Source organism: Danio aesculapii, chromosome 13 (genome assembly GCF_903798145.1).
Source record: "Danio aesculapii chromosome 13, fDanAes4.1, whole genome shotgun sequence".
Taxonomy (NCBI): Eukaryota; Metazoa; Chordata; class Actinopteri; order Cypriniformes; family Danionidae; genus Danio; species Danio aesculapii.
Window position 1 is genome coordinate 47,326,702 of NC_079447.1, and position 20,670 is coordinate 47,347,371.

Here is a 20,670-nt window from a genome sequence, read left to right on the forward strand (position 1 = left end):
GTAATGTTGCGTTCAGTAGCTTTGTGTTCAGTTGCGTTGCATGTAGTTGGGTTCAGTTCAGGTGCGATGCACTCAGCAGCGTTTGGTCGAGTTACCTTCATTTGAGATGACTTTAGTCGAGATGCCTTCAGTCCTTCAGTGGAGTTGCCTTCATTCGAGTTGCGTTCAGTCGGGTTGCATTCATTCGAGTTGTGTTCAGTTGGGTTGCATTCAGTCGGGTTGCGTTCAGTTGGGTTGCGTTCAATAGCGTTCTGTCAAGTTGCGTCAGTTGGATTGGATTGGGTTCAGTAATGTTGCGTTCAGTAGCTTTATGTTCAGTTGCGTTGCGTTTAGTTGCATTGCGTTGACTTGCGTTACGTTAAGTTAAGTTATACTTTATTGTCCTTTTCATAAAGTTTATGTTGGACACTTCCCCCAATGGCAGTACTTCATACATTGGACAAAAAACACGATTTAGAGAATTTAATATTACTTGTGCATTCCTGAAGTGATGTATACTCTCTTACACCAATCACTTTTGTGGCATTGGTGATTGGTGATTTTTGATTGAACTGAAAGACCATACCAAGCCTGCATACCATAATTTGGTAAACTTCCCAAAACTGCTATATAAAACAACAACATAAGGTTTTTACTTACTCCAAGTCTGAGTGTCCTTAAAAATATATAGTCTTTCTTGGAACTTTGAGCAGACGTAGTCAATGTGGGCTTTCCAAGTGAGTCTACAGTCAGTGACCCACTTGACTACATTACCATGTATAATTACAGGCCTGTAATCACTTAGCTTTTTCGGGGTCCACTATCACTTCCTTAGTTTTATTCCATACTTGTATTTTCTACAGAGGTAACCCTAAAAAAGTAGTGTCTAATTGGTGAAAATTTGCACATTTGCCCCAATATACAAGGCTAGAATGTATCCAAAATCAATGCATGTTAAAATGAGTTTGCCTAAGATGCTTGTTTGATTTACTTTTTACACTGAACTTACAGTGAATTTCTTTCTTTTGTTGAACACAAAACAAGGTATCCTAAAGAATGTAAAAATAAAAGAAGCAGTCATTGACATTCATAGTAGGAACAAAAAATATGGATGTCATTGGCTGCTTTTTCTCCAACGTTTTTTAGTGCATCGTCCTTTGTGTTCAACGTAAACTCAAACAGGTTTGGAACATGTGAAGGATGAGTAAATGATAAAATAATTTATGGGTGAAATATCAATGCCAATTGAGGGTTGCGAGGGTTTATGTGGGGTTAAGGGTCATCTAGAGAAGCCTTTGAATGAAAAAAGACTAACATATGCATGGAGATCTGCTGTTGTGCATGCTGGTTTTAGCAAACGAATGCAACACCTGTTCATATGTTCATCTCACATTGACAGCCGTGTTTACTAGGGCTGCATGATATTGGGAAAATATGCAATATTGCTGTTGAATTATGTGACATTGATATGCCTTGTGATATAGCATGTCCCTATATATATTTTTTTTTATTGGCTTTAAAAAAAACTAAATTTATTTATGTAATGATCACACTAAAACAAACCAGGGATGTTCTGATACCTTAGCTCAGGTTATCGGCCGATACAGAGTACTGAACCAATACTGAGCTCAGGGTATTGGCTAATATAGAGCAATGAACTGATACCTGAGCTCAGAGTGTCAGCGGATACCGAGTAATGAACTGATACCTGAGCTCAGGTTATCGGCCGATATGGAGTAATGAATGAAACCCGAGCTCAGGCTGTCTACCGATACAGAGTAATGAATTGATACCTGAGCTCAGGGTGTTGGCCGTTACCTAGTAATTAACCAATACCTGAGCTCAGGATGTCGTCCGATACAGAGTAATGAACCGATACCTAAGCTCAGGGTGTCAACCTATACAGAGTAATGAACTGATACCTGAGCTCAGGATGTCGTCCGATACAAAGTAATGAACAGATACCTGAGCCGATACCTGAGCTTAGGGTGTCAACCGATACAGAGTAATGAACCAATACCTGAGCTCTGGATATCGTCCGATACAAAGTAATGAACAGATACCTGAGCCGATACCTGAGCTTAGGGTGTCAACCGATACAGAGTAATGAACCGATACCTGAGCTCAGGGTGTCTGCCAATACAGAGTACTGAACCGATACCTGAGCTCTGGATATCGTCCGATACAAAGTAATGAACAGATACCTGAGCCGATACCTGAGCTTAGGGTGTCAACCGATACAGAGTAATGAACCGATACCTGAGCTCAGGGTGTCTGCCAATACAGAGTACTGAACCGATACCTGAGTGTGTATCTGTGGAAACAGTTGCGTATACTACTAGCCCTGTATAAATTGACAGAATTATTTTACAATGTGCTTTAGACTTAACCATTAATAAAACAAGAACTAATACATACAGCAAACCAAAGTATTTGTTATCTCACAATTTTATTAGGAGACATTCAGCAGTAATATTATTCAACAATATTATTCAATAAGTTCAACCACAAATTAAACACTGTATACTTTAAAACTTGAATACATTTTTTGAGTATAACTATAAAAATCAGTGCAAAAAAAAAAGAAATATTGAAAACAAATCTGAATAATTTAGAAAAATAACCTCTAGCATGCAAATGTCTCATTTAAAAAGATGGTACCAGTCAGTTTATGGTTTCAAATACTCACCCATCCCGATGCAAGAATTGTTGCAGTATCCCGAGTATTTTTGAAACTACTATAGATATCAGAACAATCCTAAAATAAACGTGTAATAATGCATATTTTTATGAACTAATTACGATTTCGAGTGAAAACATCACGATTTGAGCACTTAAAATGGATAGTTTCATGTGTTAATCATTTTGAGTGCACAAAATTACTTGTTGTGCTCGCGTTAACAATTTTGCACGCAAAAAATATCATGTTTTGAGCCCGCAAAATGACTTGTTCCACCGGCGTTAACTCAGTTTTGAGGTTTTTGTGGTCGGCCGACTCACTTGCTAAACAAAAACCCAGTTACAGTATGACCGGAATCCAGCCAATCAGATGCTTGTAATTGATTATACTTCGACTCTTAATGATTGGCTATTTTATATATTGCTAGTGTTGTAGTCATTTATTATTGTTGCTACTTTCTCTTAATTTTGGCTAGTTATTTCTTTCCTTTTCGTATTTATAACTTTTATTAAAGTCATATTGTGAGCTCAAAACATGATCTTTCACACACATGATTGTGGTGCAAATATAATTTCGTTTTAAATCTGAGATTACTGATGCCATGCATATGTTGTGGAAATGCCAATGCTGCTGCTACATTGAAATTGATACTGATTTTGGTTTTGTCATCATAGCTATGAACCAGCTTGTTTTTTTTTTTCTTTCTTCTTACATTTGACCTGTGATTTACTTAGGATCTGATGGTGGGAGATGAAGCAAGTGAACTGCGCTCAATGCTGGAGGTCAATTATCCAATGGAGAACGGTATTGTCAGGAACTGGGATGACATGAAGCACTTATGGGATTACACATTTGGTCCGGAGAAGCTCGATATCAACTCGCGCGACTGCAAGATCCTCCTCACAGAACCTCCAATGAACCCGACCAAGAACCGCGAGAAGATCATAGAGGTGTGTGGAGTCACATTTCACCTCATAAACCATAGAAATGTAATAAGAAGTGATGCTTTCCATAAAGTCAAATAAAATTTGTGGTGTTATGTTGCTATAAATTACGTTTGTATTACTCATCTTCAGAAGTACACTTATTCTGCCCATATTTTTTATGCCATCAGACAACAATTTCTATCTGGATAGACTTCAAAGGAAGTATTTTTAAATGTGAGATCTTCAAAAAGGGTTGAATATGGTAGATATTGAGGAAAAATACGATAGCATGCTAAATAATGCAATATTTAATATGCGACGCGATATTTAGCAAACGATACAGTATTTAAAAAAAAATCATAACCAACATACAACCAACCCCCTTTTAATTTTTTCTTTTTTAAATATTTCTCAAATGATGTTTAACAGAGCAAGGAAATTTTCACAGTATGTCTGATAATATTTTTTCTTCTGGAGAAAGTCTTATTTGTTTTATTTCAGCTAGAATAAAAGCAGTTTTTAATTGTTTAAGGTCAATATAACTGGCCCCTTTACGCTAACGACCGTCTACATAACTAACCATCATTATACAATAACTTGCCTAATTACCCTAACCTGCCTAGTTAACCTTATTAGCCTACTTAAGCCTTGAAATGTCCCTTTAAGCTGTATAGAAGTTTCTTGAAAAATATCTAGTATATTTACTGTCATCATGGCAAAGATAAAATCCATCTTTTACTTTCATATTTCCTTATTTCATTTTATTATTTATTTTATTTAGATATTTATTTTAATTTCATTTGTCTATTTATTTATTTATTTATTTATTTACGTATTTTGTTTACGTATTTAAATGTAAAAAAATGTTATTTTATTTATCAATTTATTTCCATATTTTATTTATTTATTTCAGTTTCATGTATTCATTCATTTATTTCATTTAAATTTATTTTTTGTTTTAATTTCATTTATTTATTTATGTTTACATTTATTTATCAATTTATTTATTTCCATATATTTTTTATTATTTATTTTAAATACTTTTATTTTATTTTGGAAACTTGGTGAACGCAAACCAAAGGATTAGCTCTTTCATAATAAAATCAAATGCATCTGGCATGGTTGCAAAAAACAGCTACTTCATATTAACATTTAAATATATGCCAGTGACTCTAAAAATGAACTAAAAATATCTGAGCTCATCCCGATGACATCGTTTCGCTTTATCCTTTTTAACAAACAACAACAGTCCATTTCTCAATGGATGTGTTTTTAATTTATTGAAATGTGGTAAAGCTGAACAACTGAACTATATTTTTACACTATATTGATTTTCTATTTATTATTAATAATATTATTATTATTTTATTTAAATTTTTTTCATAAGTCATGTGTTGCAGACCTCTTGGCCAGGTCACCCTTGTAAATGAGATCTTGATCTCAATGGGTTTTTTTATCTGGCTAAATAAAGAAACATATATATATATATATATATATATATATATATAAGACCGCGAAAGTATTATATTTTCCACCTTATTTTTAATGCACAGGCTGAAACTGTAGCATGTTTGCTTCTATTTTTGTTTACATTAACAGTATGTGTTTGACATCATATTGTTTTATTTGTTATCGTTGTTATCATGGATACACTGGTTTGCAGTCATTCTGTCATATATTGCCTGTTGTTATTTAACAATAGGGGAATATATGACTGTAATTTCACGTTTCCAGAAAACAGGTTACTTTTGCATTAAAAAAAGTACTTGCACAAATCATTTAATTTGTGTATATGAAATTATTGTACTGTTTCACCATTGTTTGGCCATTTTTTTTTTGTTTAAAAAAAGTTTATTCGTCTGTCTCACTGTCCTTTAGGTCATGTTTGAGACATACCAGTTTACAGGTGTTTATATTGCCATCCAGGCTGTGCTAACGCTCTATGCTCAAGGTGAGTTAGCCTATGTTTTTTAAAATGTATGTTTTTTTATAAATTTTATTATATGCAATATAATTGCTTAACATGATGATTTAAAGTTTTATCATATCAAATGTGTTTACTTTAAGCTTATTTCAGACATTGCATTAATGTCTTTGTGTTGTGCGACACCCAGGCCTTTTGACAGGGGTGGTGGTGGATTCGGGCGATGGTGTCACACACATTTGTCCTGTGTACGAGGGCTTCTCATTGCCCCATCTTACGAGGAGGCTGGACATTGCGGGACGAGACATTACACGCTATCTCATTAAGGTAGAGAGGAGTTCACTGTAGCTGCTTTAGCATCTTAGTTAAAATATATGAATTTTGCCTAGCTAATTTAATAAGATAAACTAATTTTAGTAACATGTTTTTTAACATTTGTCATGTGCTTAAGTTAAAATATATGATACACAAACACAGCAGTCAAACGCACTGTCTATAGAAGAAAATGTTCTGTTTGATCAGCCTTTTACAAAATGTCACTGTATATGCCTATTTAACTGTAGCTGGATATGTTAACATATTTTCTGATAAATAATAATCTGACTCAACTCTAATAAATAGTATGATAACCTATGATAAGGATAATCTATGGATAAAAGGTCAGGCAAGTTGTTACAATGCCAGTTAAAGGGTTAAAATAGAGCCCTTAACTTTTGTTTACAATGCAAATCCAATTAGATCCACTTATTTGGAAAACAAAGCAAGTCTCTTATATAATATATCTATTAAAAGACAGAAAATATTACTTTGCCAACTGCATTGTAAATAAATCATAAGAACATTTTCATATTGGTCAATAATATTACTGAAAGTAATTTAAAAACTGAATAAATATGAATGCACACAGATTTACACAAGTAAATAAATCAATAATGGGCTAAAAATCAGCAGATTTCTGCGCACAGATTCTGCGTGGGCCTACCTATAATTACTTGATTTGATTCATTCCATTTTTAATTTGTAATATTTTGGTAATTTTTTTTAATATAATTTTTTTGGTGTCCACAGTTGCTGTTGCTGCGAGGTTACGCCTTCAACCATTCAGCAGACTTCGAGACGGTGCGCATGATGAAGGAGAATCTCTGCTATGTGGGATACAACATCGAGCAGGAGCAGAAGCTCGCTCTTGAGACCACCGTATTGGTGGAGTCCTACACGGTCAGTTTCACGCGACACTCCGAGGAATTTCACGATCCGTTTAAACGCAAGGCTGCTTTCTGAAAAGGTGTTAACAGCCTGCCGGGCGAAAGTATCTTTCTCGCCGAGACGTTTCGAAAGTTACGGTTCAAATGGGGCAGAATGTGAGGCAGAGGTTTTTCTGGCAGGAGCTTTTAGTGTGTGGTTTCACAGATTTCCCGCTGGGACACATTTCCAGAGCAAAATGCTCCCTGGATTAAAAATGCTCCCTCCCTTAAACGTACATACATATGCATATAGCTACAGTCAGTATCTTAAAATATCGAAAAATTAGGCCTTAACAATTCTTCAATTCAATTATGTTTTGTTTTTTTAGGCTTTAAATCATCTTAAACATGTCTTGATTTTCCTATGTCTATGTAAAGGCTGATTTATATTTCTGCATCGGGTGATAGCTGTGACCCATGGCGCCTGCCTTGCACGCAGTGGTGCATTGATAGTTCTGCAGGCTGTTTGTGTTGCTCTGCAACAACACTTCCTAAACGCTAGCTGGCCGTAGATTGTTGTTTCTCTGTGTCGAGTTTCTTCGCTGGTGTTTTGTTTTTTCTGAGCGCTACCTTAATGTACAAGTAGCTCAAACTCGCTCAGTCAGAGACGGTAACCGGCGGACGTGCAACAACTTAGTGTTTTATACTTCTGCATCAAGCACACACGTATTGTCCGGTGCAGCCTTCACGTGGATGCATAGCCCTCGCCATGGCTGACACCAACGCTGACGCACACCTCTCAAAAAATGTACCTACACATCACAACGACACATAGCACAAGCTCTGTAATTGGTCAGCTTGGTAGCGCTGACGAGTGTGGGCAGAGCTGAGTGTTCACAAGTTTACAACCCGATCGAACGATTGTTTACAAGTGTCGAGGCCCATGAAGGAGCTCCAGATGGAAACTTTTGTTTTGTGTTTACCTTATGATTAAAGTTGTTGCACGTCCACTGGTTCCCGCCTCAAAATGAGTATGTTTGAGCTACTTGTACATTAAGGTGGCGTTCAGAAAAAACAAAACACCTGCGAAGAAGCTCGACACAGAGGAACATAAAAACCTACTGCCATCTAGCGTTTCGGAAGTGTTATTGCAGAGCAACACAAACAGCATGCAGAAATATAAATGCATGGCTAAGTGCAAGGCAGGCGCGTTGGGTCACGCCGATCACTTGACGCAGAAGTATAAATCAGCCCTTAAGCTGTGTTCACACCAGACATGGCACATGTGGATAAATTGTGCTATTCGTGCGTAAATAGATGCGTGAACATTTTAAGTTTACTCGCCTCATTTGCACGTCAAATTCACTGAGCAATAGACGCGGGTTCGCATCATGGGCAGGGCTTCTGTCTGCCCGGTGACTGTAGCGTCATTGCTAAATGGCTAACATGAATTTTATTGAGAGAATAACTGTGTTTATTTGCTTTAGGAAGGCTGATAAACAGCATTGATTCATTTGGAGCCGTGTCTGAGTCCACTAAATCCATTCAGAGGTGCACCCTGCCCTGTGAGTTCATAAACTCCTCCAGAAACTATACCTGGATGATGGAGGCTTTCAGCGGTGTTTTAGCGAATTTATTTTATTTTTTTTCCCCACTGGGACACCAACAACAGGCACTATGTCATAATCACGCCCCTGCAAGAGAAAGCTCCTGATTGGTTAACGCGCCGCGAATGTCTGCTGAAGTTCAGATTTTCCAACTCGAGCGATATGCCCGTCAATCGTGAAAACTGTCAACTCGCACTGCTTCATTCGTGCAAAGTTCGTCATCCGTGCCACCTCATTCGCGCGTATCTATTCGTATGTATTTGCAGGATGTCTATTCACGTCTTCATATTAACTTAACATGTAAATCACTCATGCTTGATGCTTCTTCCGCCTCTGGTGTGAACGCAGCATTAGAAGGCTTTTGGGGTTTAAGCAGAGCAGCCTCAAGGGGGCACTAATTAATTACTGACAAGCTGACATCAGTATTGTTACTTCTTTCTTTGTTTTGTTGTTGAACTTTAAGGTTTGAGTGTGCACCTGTGAAAGAAATCTGTCTATTAACAGGTGTGGTTTGTGGTTGTGAAATGCATTATGGGATGTTGATCTCTGTTTTGTTGACCTTTAATGTTGAAAATCCAACTCTACAGTATAACAAAGTGACGTTTTTTTATTGACATTTTAGTCGTTTGACATAATATAATGTATAAGAAATAATAAATAGAGAAATAAGTCTGTAAAATAACAGAAATTATAATTACAGTTTATTACCAGGTTTTTGTAGCATAAAATAAAACACCTTCCAAGACAATATATCACTTTAAACGATTAAAAATCTTAATAAAAGTCACTTTTTATTTTTATTTTCAACGTCAAATGTTGTTGGAGGAAAGATCAAGGGCTCATAAGGCATTCAAAAGCATAAATAGACAGAGGAAAAATACTAAATCAAAACATGAATCTCAAAATACAGAAAACTACTAATTGACTTATATTTTAAAGTGTATATCATTTCATTTAATTTCCAAACTTTGTCATTTATAGGGCTTTTATTTTTTTAAGCCACAATCAAAAGCATATATTTTGAAACAAGTGAGGCTGTGTGGTGTCGGGAGTCACTCAACCAGCATGTAACATCATTTCCTGCGTGGCTTCAGTCTTTACCAGCTGGTTAACTGTTCATTTCCGACCTCTGGACGCTCCTCAATGGGCTCTTTATACACTCCCACACAGCCAGCAGCCGCCGCCATTTTCCCATTAGTCACCTTGTATTACACTTCAGACTCGAGACTTTGCTCAGTCCAGCCAGTCAAACAGGAACGTCTCATGATCAAGGCCAATTTGAAGTAACGAAGCATGTGATAAGAAAGAGACAAATGTTGACACGAGGTGTGGTTGGTTATAGATATACCACAGTATTTTTTAGACCGGATGCTTATCATAAATCGTAAATATTTGCTGTCCTGCTGCAACTTGAGCTGGTTTAATAATTCAGCTCACAAAGCTCGTCTTTTATACAGCTGAAGTCAGACTTATAAGCTCTCCTGTGAATTTCTTTTTGAAATGTTTCCCAAATGATTAGGGGTGTGGTGGCGTAGTAGGTAGTGCTGTCGCCTCACAGCAAGAAGGTCACTGGTTCGAGCCTCGGCTGGGTCAGTTGGCATTTCTGTGTGGAGTTTGCATGTTTTCCCCGTGTTCGCGTGGGTTTCCACTGGGTTCTCTGCTTTCCCCCACAAGTCCAAAGACATGTAGTTCAGGTGTATGTGTGTGAATGAGTGTATGGGTGTTTCCCAGAGATGGGTTGCAGCTGAAAGGGCATCCGCTGCGTAAAACATATACTGGATAAGTTGGCGGTTAATTTCGCTGTGGCAACCCCAGATCAATAAAGGGACTAAGCCGAAAACAAAATAAATGAATAATTGATTAAGGGTGTGAACCTACACTGGTCTCATGGTTCGGTTACAGTTATCATGCCATCAATTCGATATCTCTGTGCATCATGGTGCATTGATGATGCTTTCCGTACATAATTAGATTTTTTCTTCACAACACAATTTTTTTTATTAAAATCTATAAATATATTAATATTTATGTATTATTTGTAATACAATTTTGTCCTTTAATACAAGCAGTAAGATATATGAACTGTACCTTTAATTTGACTGCAAAGCTTGCCCCGCCTTTGTGCTCTTCTTATTGGTCCACTGCTCTAGAACTTAACGTGACTGAATTGGTTCACATTAGCTGTCAGTCACTCAGTCAATGCCTCCTGCCTTCAGATGACAGGAGCCACAACTGCGAAAACGTAAAGCGCTGAAGATGAGAGAATGAAAATAACACGGACAGATTTTGTTTTAGAAACCACCTAAAGTTACTAATAATGTTAGTGGTCATGTGCTGTATGTTAATCCACCATTTACACTATTCCAAGAGTGGATAAAAGACTTCCAGTAGCTTCAAGTCCGCCATGAAAATAACTAAAGCCATTCACTGTAAAGTCTGTGGGACGGGGTTTGCAGGTAACTGCGTTCGCAACTGAATCTACACATTTTAAGTATGAGAGGTACTGTATGTCATCCAGCCCAACATGCCTGAATGACTACTGCCCTGCAGCACTCACACCCATCATCATGAAGTGCTTCGAGCGGTTGGTCCTGGCACATCTGAAAGACTCACTGCCATCCACACTGGACCCACATCAGTTTGCCTACCGTGGCAACAGGAGCATAGAAGATAGCACTGCACTCTGTCCTCACACACCTGGACAATAAAAACACTTATGCACGAATGCTGTTTGTTGACTTCAGCTCAGCATTCAACACCGTCATTCCCTCTAAGTTAATGATCAAATTTAGAGACCTGGATATCGACACGTCTCTATGCAATTGGGTTATGGACATTCTGACTAACAGACCTCAGAATGTTAGATCAGGCCACATCTGCTCCACCACCGTCACACTCAACACTGGTGTACCACAAGGGTTTTGTGCTGAGCCCCTTCCTCGACTCCCTTTTTACCATCGACTGTAGGCCTGTGAACAGATCCAACACCATCATCAAATTTGCAGATGACACCACAGTGATTGGTCTAATCAGCACCAATGATGAGACTGCCTACAGGGAGGAGATACAGCAACTGGCCACTTGGTGCACCGACAATAATCTGCTCCTTAACACCTAAATAGATCAACATGTTTTGACGTCACCTCATACTTAAATTTCTCCTCAACTTCTGACCAATCAAATGCTCTCTAATGTCTGACATGCACCGCCCTCCTCGAGACGCAAATGCTATTTGAGCTCAACCACTCATACTGGCAGAGCTGTGAATTAAAACAAAACACTATGGGCTGTCTTTTGAAAGGGTAGGAGCTACTCTGTGTCCTGCCTTTTATGTTTCTGTCACAATTATGTCACAAAAATGCCAAGACCTGCTTTCACAAATGTTTTTTTTTTGTTCTCTGTGGCTCCAGCTCCCTGATGGCCGGGTTATAAAGGTGGGAGGTGAAAGGTTTGAGGCCCCAGAAGCTCTATTTCAACCTCACCTCATAAACGTTGAAGGGGTTGGTGTGGCTGAACTTCTCTTCAACACCATTCAAGCAGCAGACATTGACACCAGGTCAGCCTCCTCCACTATTCCTACATTTGCTGAAAAGATCCTTCCTCCAATAAAAGTCGTGCCTCATTATGTGACCTTCAAATAAACAAGCGAGCACCTGGTTCGTGGTGAAAAGAGTACTAAAAAATCACACTCGAGTAAAAGTACCATTACTTGCCTAAAAATGTAGTGCGAGTAAAAGTATCTGTTGTAAATATTACTCAAAGTATGAGTAAACAGTAGACCTTTCAAAAGTACTCGAGAGTAGTGAGTATTACACAGTAAAAAGCTTATGCGTTTACATGTAATTTGTGGATGTGCAAACGTAACATTCTGTAGTGCATCTAGTTATTGCCCAGCAGGCACACAACTTCATAAGATGTTATTATTAGGTTATATTAAGGTTGTGATATCAAGTGACCAAAATTCAACGTTTACCCAGCGTCTAAGGACAACGTTATTTTGATGTCCAATAATGATGTCAAATGACAATGATATTTGGTTGATTTTAGATTGTTAGAAAGTAACCAAAATTCAATGTCGACCCAACATCTAAAACCAACATCATATTGACGTCAAATACTGACATTTATTCATCAGGCGACCAAAATCCAACGTCTGATAAATGTCAATGGTGGTAACATCCACAAAACGTCAAGTTGTTACATCATTAGACGTTGATTTTAGATTGGACATTGACGTTGGCCTGACGTTCTGACATCAACTTGATTTTCATTTCCAAACAAAATGCAACATCCCCATGATATTGGGGTACAACGTCAATCTGAATTCATGTTGACATCTTGTGCCTGCTGGGCGTTTAAAGCTATTTTGGTCATCATACAGTAAACATCCGTCATCTTGTCATCAGTCACATGCATCTAAACAGTCTCTGGGTCAATGCGTGTGATGATTTTGGACTTCTTCTTGGACACTTTTATTACTTCCAAACAGTTTGCTGCAATTATAAATCGCCCGTGTCTTGAGGTAGTTCATTATGATGCGATTTACCTTCTATGTGTGATTTGATTGGACATAGACAAGAAAAAATAAAGTAGTGACTGCAGGTTGAAGGAAAGAAGTGGAGTAAAAGTACAGATACTGCACTAAAAATGTACTCAAGGCAAAGTAAAAGTACACATTTTTAAAATCTACTCAGTTAAATTACAATTCCTGAGAATAACTACTCAATTACAGTAATTTGAGTATTTGTAATTGGTTACTTTACACCACTGGGCCTGGGAGATATGATAATCTGATAATCTATGATAAGAGCCTGTGATATTTAGCAGATGTTATCTAAAAATTACATACCATAGAATGTCGCGACTGACCAATCAGAATTGAGTATCCCATACAATCCTGCAATAAAATGGCACATAACACTGTCTATCAATCAACCCTGCAGTTTCAATGAACCTCGCGGTGTGTGTTTTCATCAGTGCTGTCTCTCTTCCTCAGGGCTGAGTTCTACAAACACATCGTTCTGTCAGGAGGATCCACCATGTACCCTGGCCTGCCGTCTCGACTGGAGAGGGAACTTAAACAGCTTTATCTGGAGCGGGTACTGAAGGGTGATGTTGACAAGCTCTCAGTAAGTTCGCTCAATCAATACACGTGTAAATGTGTCATCCAACAAACACCTGTAGACAAAAATAGTCTGGAATGGAGTTACACAGCTCCATTATACGTGGATATAGAGATTATTCACAATGATTTGCTGTATTTTTTAAATGGAGTTTAAAAGGGTCCTATTATGCTGTTTTTTATAAGATGTAAAATAAGTTTATGATGTCCCTAGAGGTGTGTATGTGAAGTTTCAGCTCAAAATACCCTACAAAAATGTTTTATATTTTTCTGAAACTGACCGTTTTAGGCTTTGATCCAAAATGTGCTCTTTTGGTGACTGTCGCTTTAAATTCAAATGAGATTGGGCTCATTTTAAAAGAGGGTGGAGCTACAAACGCCTGTGTGTCAGCATAGTGGCAGATTCCAAAAAGAATTCATGTTGCCTTATTCATGTGCAAAAGCTTCTCACTCAGGGCTGTCTAAGCTAATTAGGGAGGGGTCGTCACTAATGGGCGGGGCTTTCCCCCTGTTATGACACGTACGCAGACAAAATGTCAATCAAAGTGTTTCTGCAGACTGTTTTTATGAAGTGTGATTATAAAAAAATTAATTTATTTATTTTTATCATTAGTGGCTAACTATATTCACATACTGATGCACATATTAACTAATTATGGACTCGAGCTCGATTTAAACTCACTATTTTTACTGTAACTATTTTTTATCTTAATGTATAATGCAACACGGATGAAGCATGTAAACTGCGTTGTTTGTTTATCCAGAATGGATTGTTATAAAAGAGGACATTGAAGGCTGACTATCATCCTTTCTGCCGTGTCAGTGCTAGATAGATGGGTAACTAGATAGAATATATACACTACCTGACAAAAGTCTTGTCGTCTATCCAAGTTTTAGGAACAATAAAAATAACTTGACTTCTAGTTGATCATTTGGAATCAGAAGTGGCTTATATGAAAGGCAAAGGCCTCTAGATTACGCTTATTTTACCAAAATATAATATGATCATTCCTTGATTTTGAATAATTTAATTAGGAAAGGAAGGTTTGACTTTGCTTAGACAAAAGTCTTGTCACTTAACAGAAATAATGTACAGTATAGAATATAAAGTCATGGTGCAGTGGGAAAAGAATCAATATTGTGAATGACTCCCATGAGCTCAGAGGACTGCATCCATACATCTCTGCAATGACTCAAATAACTTATAAATAAAGTCATCTGGAATGGCAAAGAAAGCATTCTTACAGGACTCCCAGAGTTCATCAAGATTCTTTAAATTCATCTTTAATGCCTTCTCCTTCATCTTACCCCAGACATGCTCATTAATGTTCATATCTGGTGGCTGGGCTGGCCAGCCGTGAAGCACTTTGACCTTCTTTGCTTTCAGGAACTGCTGCTTCTGCTCTACATATGCATTGCGCACACACTGCCTCAGCTCTGCTTTCACGTGTGGTGTGAACATGTGCCAGTTGAGGAGATGCTGTTGCCGGAGCTAGAACGTTTCTGCATGTGACACGCGTTGCGAATTGTGCAACTTTGCCGACCTACATGCGTTGCTTAGGCAGACTTTGCTAAAACATTTGTATAATATTCATAATCATGGCATAGCTCTCCACCTAATTAGGGAAATTAAGTAATGACTAAAAAACCCCCACAAATGCTCGATCACGGCCAAGTGAGAGAATATCAGCCCAACCTGATGGGTCAGGTTGGGTCGGGTTAAGTCTGGACTCGGGCTCAGGCAGAGAATCTAAACTTTACACTGATTCCTGTCATTACGAGTGATTCATTGAATCAATTATTCATTCATTCATTCATTTATTTTCTTTTCGGCTTAGTCGCTTTATTAATCCGGGGTCGCCACAGTGGAATGAACCGCCAACTTATCCAGCATATGTCTTCTATGTGAAGCTGCTTTGACACAATCTACATTGTAAAAGCGCTATACAAATGAAGGTGAATTGAATTTAATTGAATATGTTTTATGCAGCAGATGCCCTTCCAGCTGCAACCCATCTCTGGGAAACATCCATACACACTCATTCACACTCATACACTACAGACAATTTAGCCTACTCATTTCACCTGTACCGCATGTCTTTGGACTGTGGGGCAAACCGGAGCACCCGGAGAAAACCGACACGAACGTGGGGAGAACATGCAAACTCCACACAGAAACGCCAACTGACCCAGCCGAGGCTCAAACCAGCGACCTTCTTGCTGTGAGGCAACAGCATCAGATTCATTTAGAAACAAGGTAATTGACTGGCTTTAAGAAATTAATGATTGAATCATTAGCTCATTGAATTAATTTAATAACAGGTTAATTAAGGAAGACAAATTGCGGTGTTTTCTGCAACACTGCAAGATACACAAATGTTGTAGTTTTTCGGTCTGGCCTTTTATTGACAAGTATTGTCTTAAATAATATAATTGACCCCATTTTAATTCCTGGTTTGTTTACCTATTTTAAGAAAAATCACACTCACACACTAAACCGTATTATGTCTGATAAAATGAAACTGAACACACAAAAATATATTTTGAAGGTTATATAGTAGGAAAAACTATTTCAACCTTCTTCAGAATATCTTCTGTGTTCAACAGAAGAAAGAAACTCTTTGAAACAAATACAGGTGTAGTAAATAATGCCAATTTTTGGTCCAACTATCCCTTTTAAAAGCAGACAGATGTGTTGTAATGTCTCCTGAGAACCAGCAGGTGGGGCTGTTCATGCGCTGGAAAAAGTGTAAAACATCCCCGATCTCTCTCACACACACACACAGAGGGAGAGAGAGAGAGAGAGAGAGACTGCCCAGCTGAGCTCCATCTCATTTAAAACCTGGCCATTGGCCTGGAAAAGCATTTTGGGGAGCCTCAGAGTGGGCCGCATGTCAGGCCGCTATATATAGATGATCAATTACAGATGGCATGTCTGATACGGTCGAGCGGCGTGTCTGTCTGCCTGCGCTAAAACTGTGTTTAAGGAAAATTAAAAAGCAATCAACTTTTTTCGCTGAGGCATCCATGAGATCCTTTCAGCCACCTGTTTATAGTCCGTTCAGGGTTTGAGAGCAGATGAACACCCATACGCCACCGCACACCTCATTATTCTCCTATTTGGGTTTGACGCTCGATTCCCGACTGGACAGTGGGCTTTTTATGGCCTGCGTATTAAAGAGATCCATTGAAAGCTTTTTCTGGAAGGAGTGCGAGATTTGTGTAACAAAAACAGATTTTTTTTTGTAGTAAAAGTGTGACATTAAAGGTCCCGTGAAATTAAAATAAAGGTTTTTAGATGGTGGTATCAGTTTGTTAGTGTTTAGGATATCTATAAGCTTGGTGTACTCCAAAATTCATGTTTAGAAAATATAAACCTAATATAAATACCAAAGCATGCAGTTTGTCACTTCCGCCTATGTGGATCAATGATTATTTTATTTTTTTCACGTTGCCTCATACTTCAGTTCCTTATCAAATATTCCGACCAATCAAATGCTCTCTGGTATCTGACTAACCCTGCCCCTTCAAGATTCTTCTTATTTGCTTTTCATTTGATGCGCTTGAGCTCAACCACTCTCACTGGCAGAAGTGTAATCTAACAAAACCCTATTGGCTGTATTTTTCAAGGGGAGGAGCTACACTGTCCCACCCACTTTTCGTGTTTCGATTGAGGTTAAACAGAATAAAAATGCTCATTTTATAGCACTTCCCTGGACCTTTAAAACAAGAGTTGTGATGATATCTCAAAATTAAAAATGATGAACAGTACATATGTGATGGAAATGCTGAATTATGGGACCAAAAGTCAGGATTATGAGATATAAACTTTGTTAAACTTTTTGTGGTGTAAACTAAAAATTCTGAGGCAAAAAAGTCATAATAACTATAAATTATAAAGTCAGAATTGAAAGGTGAAAATTCTAAAATCTGTCAAAGAAAGATTGAAAAAAGCTCGATATAATCTCGAAGTCTATTTTAGTTATTAGTTTTTGTTTTAGTTATTTTAGTTTTGGTCAGTTGATTAAGGAAAATATAACACTGCAGTTTTGTCTTTAGATTCAGATTTTTTCCTACAGCATTTTATTGACATGTATTATGAACATTCAAAAATCTGCTGAAGAATAAAAAAAAGAAAGATCTAAGCTCAAAGTGTAATTTTAGTTTCATTTTGAGAATTTTAATTTTGCATTTGTAAAATCGTTTTTTACCCATGAATGTTACTTCATTTCTAGTATATGGGCCATTTAACAATTCTGAATATATCTCTTGCTGTTCTGAGTTTTTTTAAATTCACAATTTAACAATTGCAGGGTTTACCAATTCAGTTTATCTAGCATAGTTTACCTTTTGCGATTTTATTTGTTTTATTTTATATTTTATTTAGTTTTTTTATAAATTTGTATTAAATTTAATTTTATGTTTTTTTTTTTATTTAGTTCATCTATCAAAGTTTACCTTTTGCTATTTTTTTGTTTGTTTTATTTAAAAAAAATTTATTTAATGTTTTATTAAATTTTTTTATTATTGAATTTTTTATTTTATTGTTGTTTTATTTTTATATATTTTTTATTTTATTTCATTTTTTTATTATTTTTAAAAATTGTATTTTATTTATCTATCTATTTTATATTATAATTTTTTATGTATTTTACATTTTTTATTTTATTTTACTTTTTATTATTTTTAATTTAATGTATTTTTTATACATTTTTTTATTCATTAAATTTTTATTTTTTTATTTTATTATGATTTCATTTTATTTATATTTTTTATTTTATTATTATTATTTTTTTATTATTTATTTATTTTTTATTACATTTATTTTATCTTATTTTAATTTACTTTTTATTATTTGTAATTTAATTTTATTTTATATATATATATTTTTTTATTTTTTATTTTTTATTTGTTTTATTTTATTTACTGTCCAAACTGAGAGATGTACAATTGAACACAAAATCATAGCCATCTTATGAAGTTTTAATAGTTTTTCAAATATTTACCAAGGTCTGTTTAGCAGAGATTTTTAATCATAATCATCATGATTAATTTTGCCTTGATGAGAATACATAATATTTTACAAGATATTTTGCAAAGTGTCATTAAAGTTCTGTAGCCAATCGAAAAAATAAAAAGGGGCTAATAATATTGACCTTAACAGGATTTATTATTAAATAAAAATAGACTAAATATTTGAAAAACAATAAAATGTGAGAGTTCTGTTTTATTTATTTATTTAATATTTTCTGATTTACACTTGGCAATTTTAAGCGTTTAATTTAAGCGTTTTTGTGGTATGTGGGTCAGTGTCCGTGCTCTTCCACTCCCCTGACAACATCTATTTAATACCCCATAGAAATTCAAGATCCGCATTGAGGACCCTCCCCGCCGTAAGCACATGGTGTTTCTGGGCGGAGCGGTGCTGGCTGACATCATGAAGGACAAGGACAACTTCTGGCTCACCCGGGAAGAGTATCAGGAGAAGGGTGTGCGGGTTCTGGAGAAGCTTGGAGTCACCGTCAGATAAAACACCAGCTCATCACCAGTCGCTTTTGTTCAGCCTGTCAATCCTGTCATCAGGTGTGGATTTAATGGGGTTGGATTATGAAAGAAACTGGGCAGGGGTTGTGTGTTTTCTATGTGCTGCTTAGGCTTGTGGATTACGTTTATGGGTCGTTCTTATCATCTTTTTGGTCATCCTTAAAAGTAAATACTGTACAATTTGAAATGTTTCAAATATTTCCCAAGTGCTGTTCTTTCAACACATTTTTAAACATAATAGTCTTAATAGTTTATTTCTAATAGCCCATTTCTTTTGTGTTTTGACATGATGATGGTACATGATTTTTGTCTTGTTTGTTTGCAAGATGTTAGTATTCAGCTTAAAGTGCAATTTAAAGGCTTAACTAGGTTGGGCAACTTGTTTGTTCTGTAGCCAATGGAAAAACTAGATTTCTTAAGAGGGGGGGGCTAATAATTATTGACCTTAAAAATTGTTGTTAAAAGAGTGTAAATTCCAGCCAAACTGAACGATATAAGACTTTCTTTATAATAAAAAAAATATATAGAGAAAAATTACTGTGAAAATTTCTTTTATCTGTTGGCAAATATTTGAAAAAGAATACCAATTTCACAGGAGGACTAATCATTTTGCCTTCAAATATATTGGCAAAATAAATGTATATGAAACCAAGCGGCAACCTCCCGCTCTCCATCGGGAAGTCAATACGGAAGTCACTAAAACTGCAATTCATCAACTCTCCTTTGGGGGGCTGGCTCCAGGAAATCCAGATGATTTCTGACTGCAATGCTATATTGACCAATTTTACAGCTGATAAAAACATCTTTACAGCCTGGTACAAATTATTGTTTTGGTGTATATAGCTAATATTAACCTTTATGACAACTGTGAGGGGGTACACTTTTTTTATAACTCATACGTTCGCACAATTAAGGGCGTGGCCACTTGAGTGACAGTTTTACTAACACAGACTATATTTTAAGTATTTGGAAGTAATGCACATTTTCCTCCATCAGTGCAATGTACGCCATAAGTGCAATGTTTAGTGGCTCAATGTATGCAACAGTGTTTTTAAATGACTAAACACTTTATTGATATGGTAAATAACCAAGCACATGTGGTCAGACAGCCTGATCTCACAAGAAAACGTTAGTATTTTGTGTTTTGTCAGTTTAGTGGCTAATTCCTACGAATTGGTACGAGTGCAGTCGTACGAAAATGTACGATTTTAAAAAGGAGGCATGACACCCAATCCCACACCTAAACTCAACCGTCATCGGGGGATGAGCAAATCGTACTAAATTGTACGAATTAGATCCGACGAATTCATATGAATTAGCCACTAAATCAAAAAGTTACGAATTGCCGTGAGATTGCGTTGGGTTAGAACACAAACGAGTTGCAGGTAATGAAGTATTAAGCGTTTCTCCCAAAGAAAAACTAGTCTAGGCAAAATGCTAGCAGGCGTTTGTAGCTCCACCAACGCTCCGCCTCTTAGCGCTTATTTGGTGACCCCCGGTCAGTACGATGAAGCGCGAAAATGGCAACAGTTGGCCACCCCTACTTGTTGCTTCATTTGCACTCTTCAGAAACCTATGGGTAGGGCCAGGCGGAATCTGCGGGCGTTTTTTGCTATTTCTGCTGAGAATTTTGCTAAAAATCTGTGGATTTCTGCGGAATTATTTTGGGAGTATCATAACTAAAACCTTAATATAGGAAATATA

The 20,670-nt window shown here is 36.7% G+C and overlaps 1 protein-coding gene across 2 annotated transcripts in view; it reads left to right on the forward strand.

Annotated features, from left to right (window-relative positions):
* The window catches only part of actr2b (actin related protein 2b), a 33,660-nt gene extending 12,994 nt beyond the window's left edge, over window positions 1-20,666 (forward strand). The window contains exons 4-10 of one of the 2 annotated variants that reach the window (XM_056470529.1): window positions 3,394-3,609; window positions 5,464-5,536; window positions 5,700-5,836; window positions 6,578-6,727; window positions 11,711-11,856; window positions 13,297-13,429; window positions 18,782-20,666. In XM_056470529.1, coding sequence (XP_056326504.1) covers window positions 3,394-3,609; window positions 5,464-5,536; window positions 5,700-5,836; window positions 6,578-6,727; window positions 11,711-11,856; window positions 13,297-13,429; window positions 18,782-18,952 — 1,026 coding nt within the window. In that variant the 3' untranslated portion in view covers window positions 18,953-20,666. The remainder of the gene's footprint in view (window positions 1-3,393; window positions 3,610-5,463; window positions 5,537-5,699; window positions 5,837-6,577; window positions 6,728-11,710; window positions 11,857-13,296; window positions 13,430-18,781) is intronic. The other variant, XM_056470530.1, reaches the window with a different exon arrangement.
* Window positions 20,667-20,670: the final 4 nt, after the last annotated feature.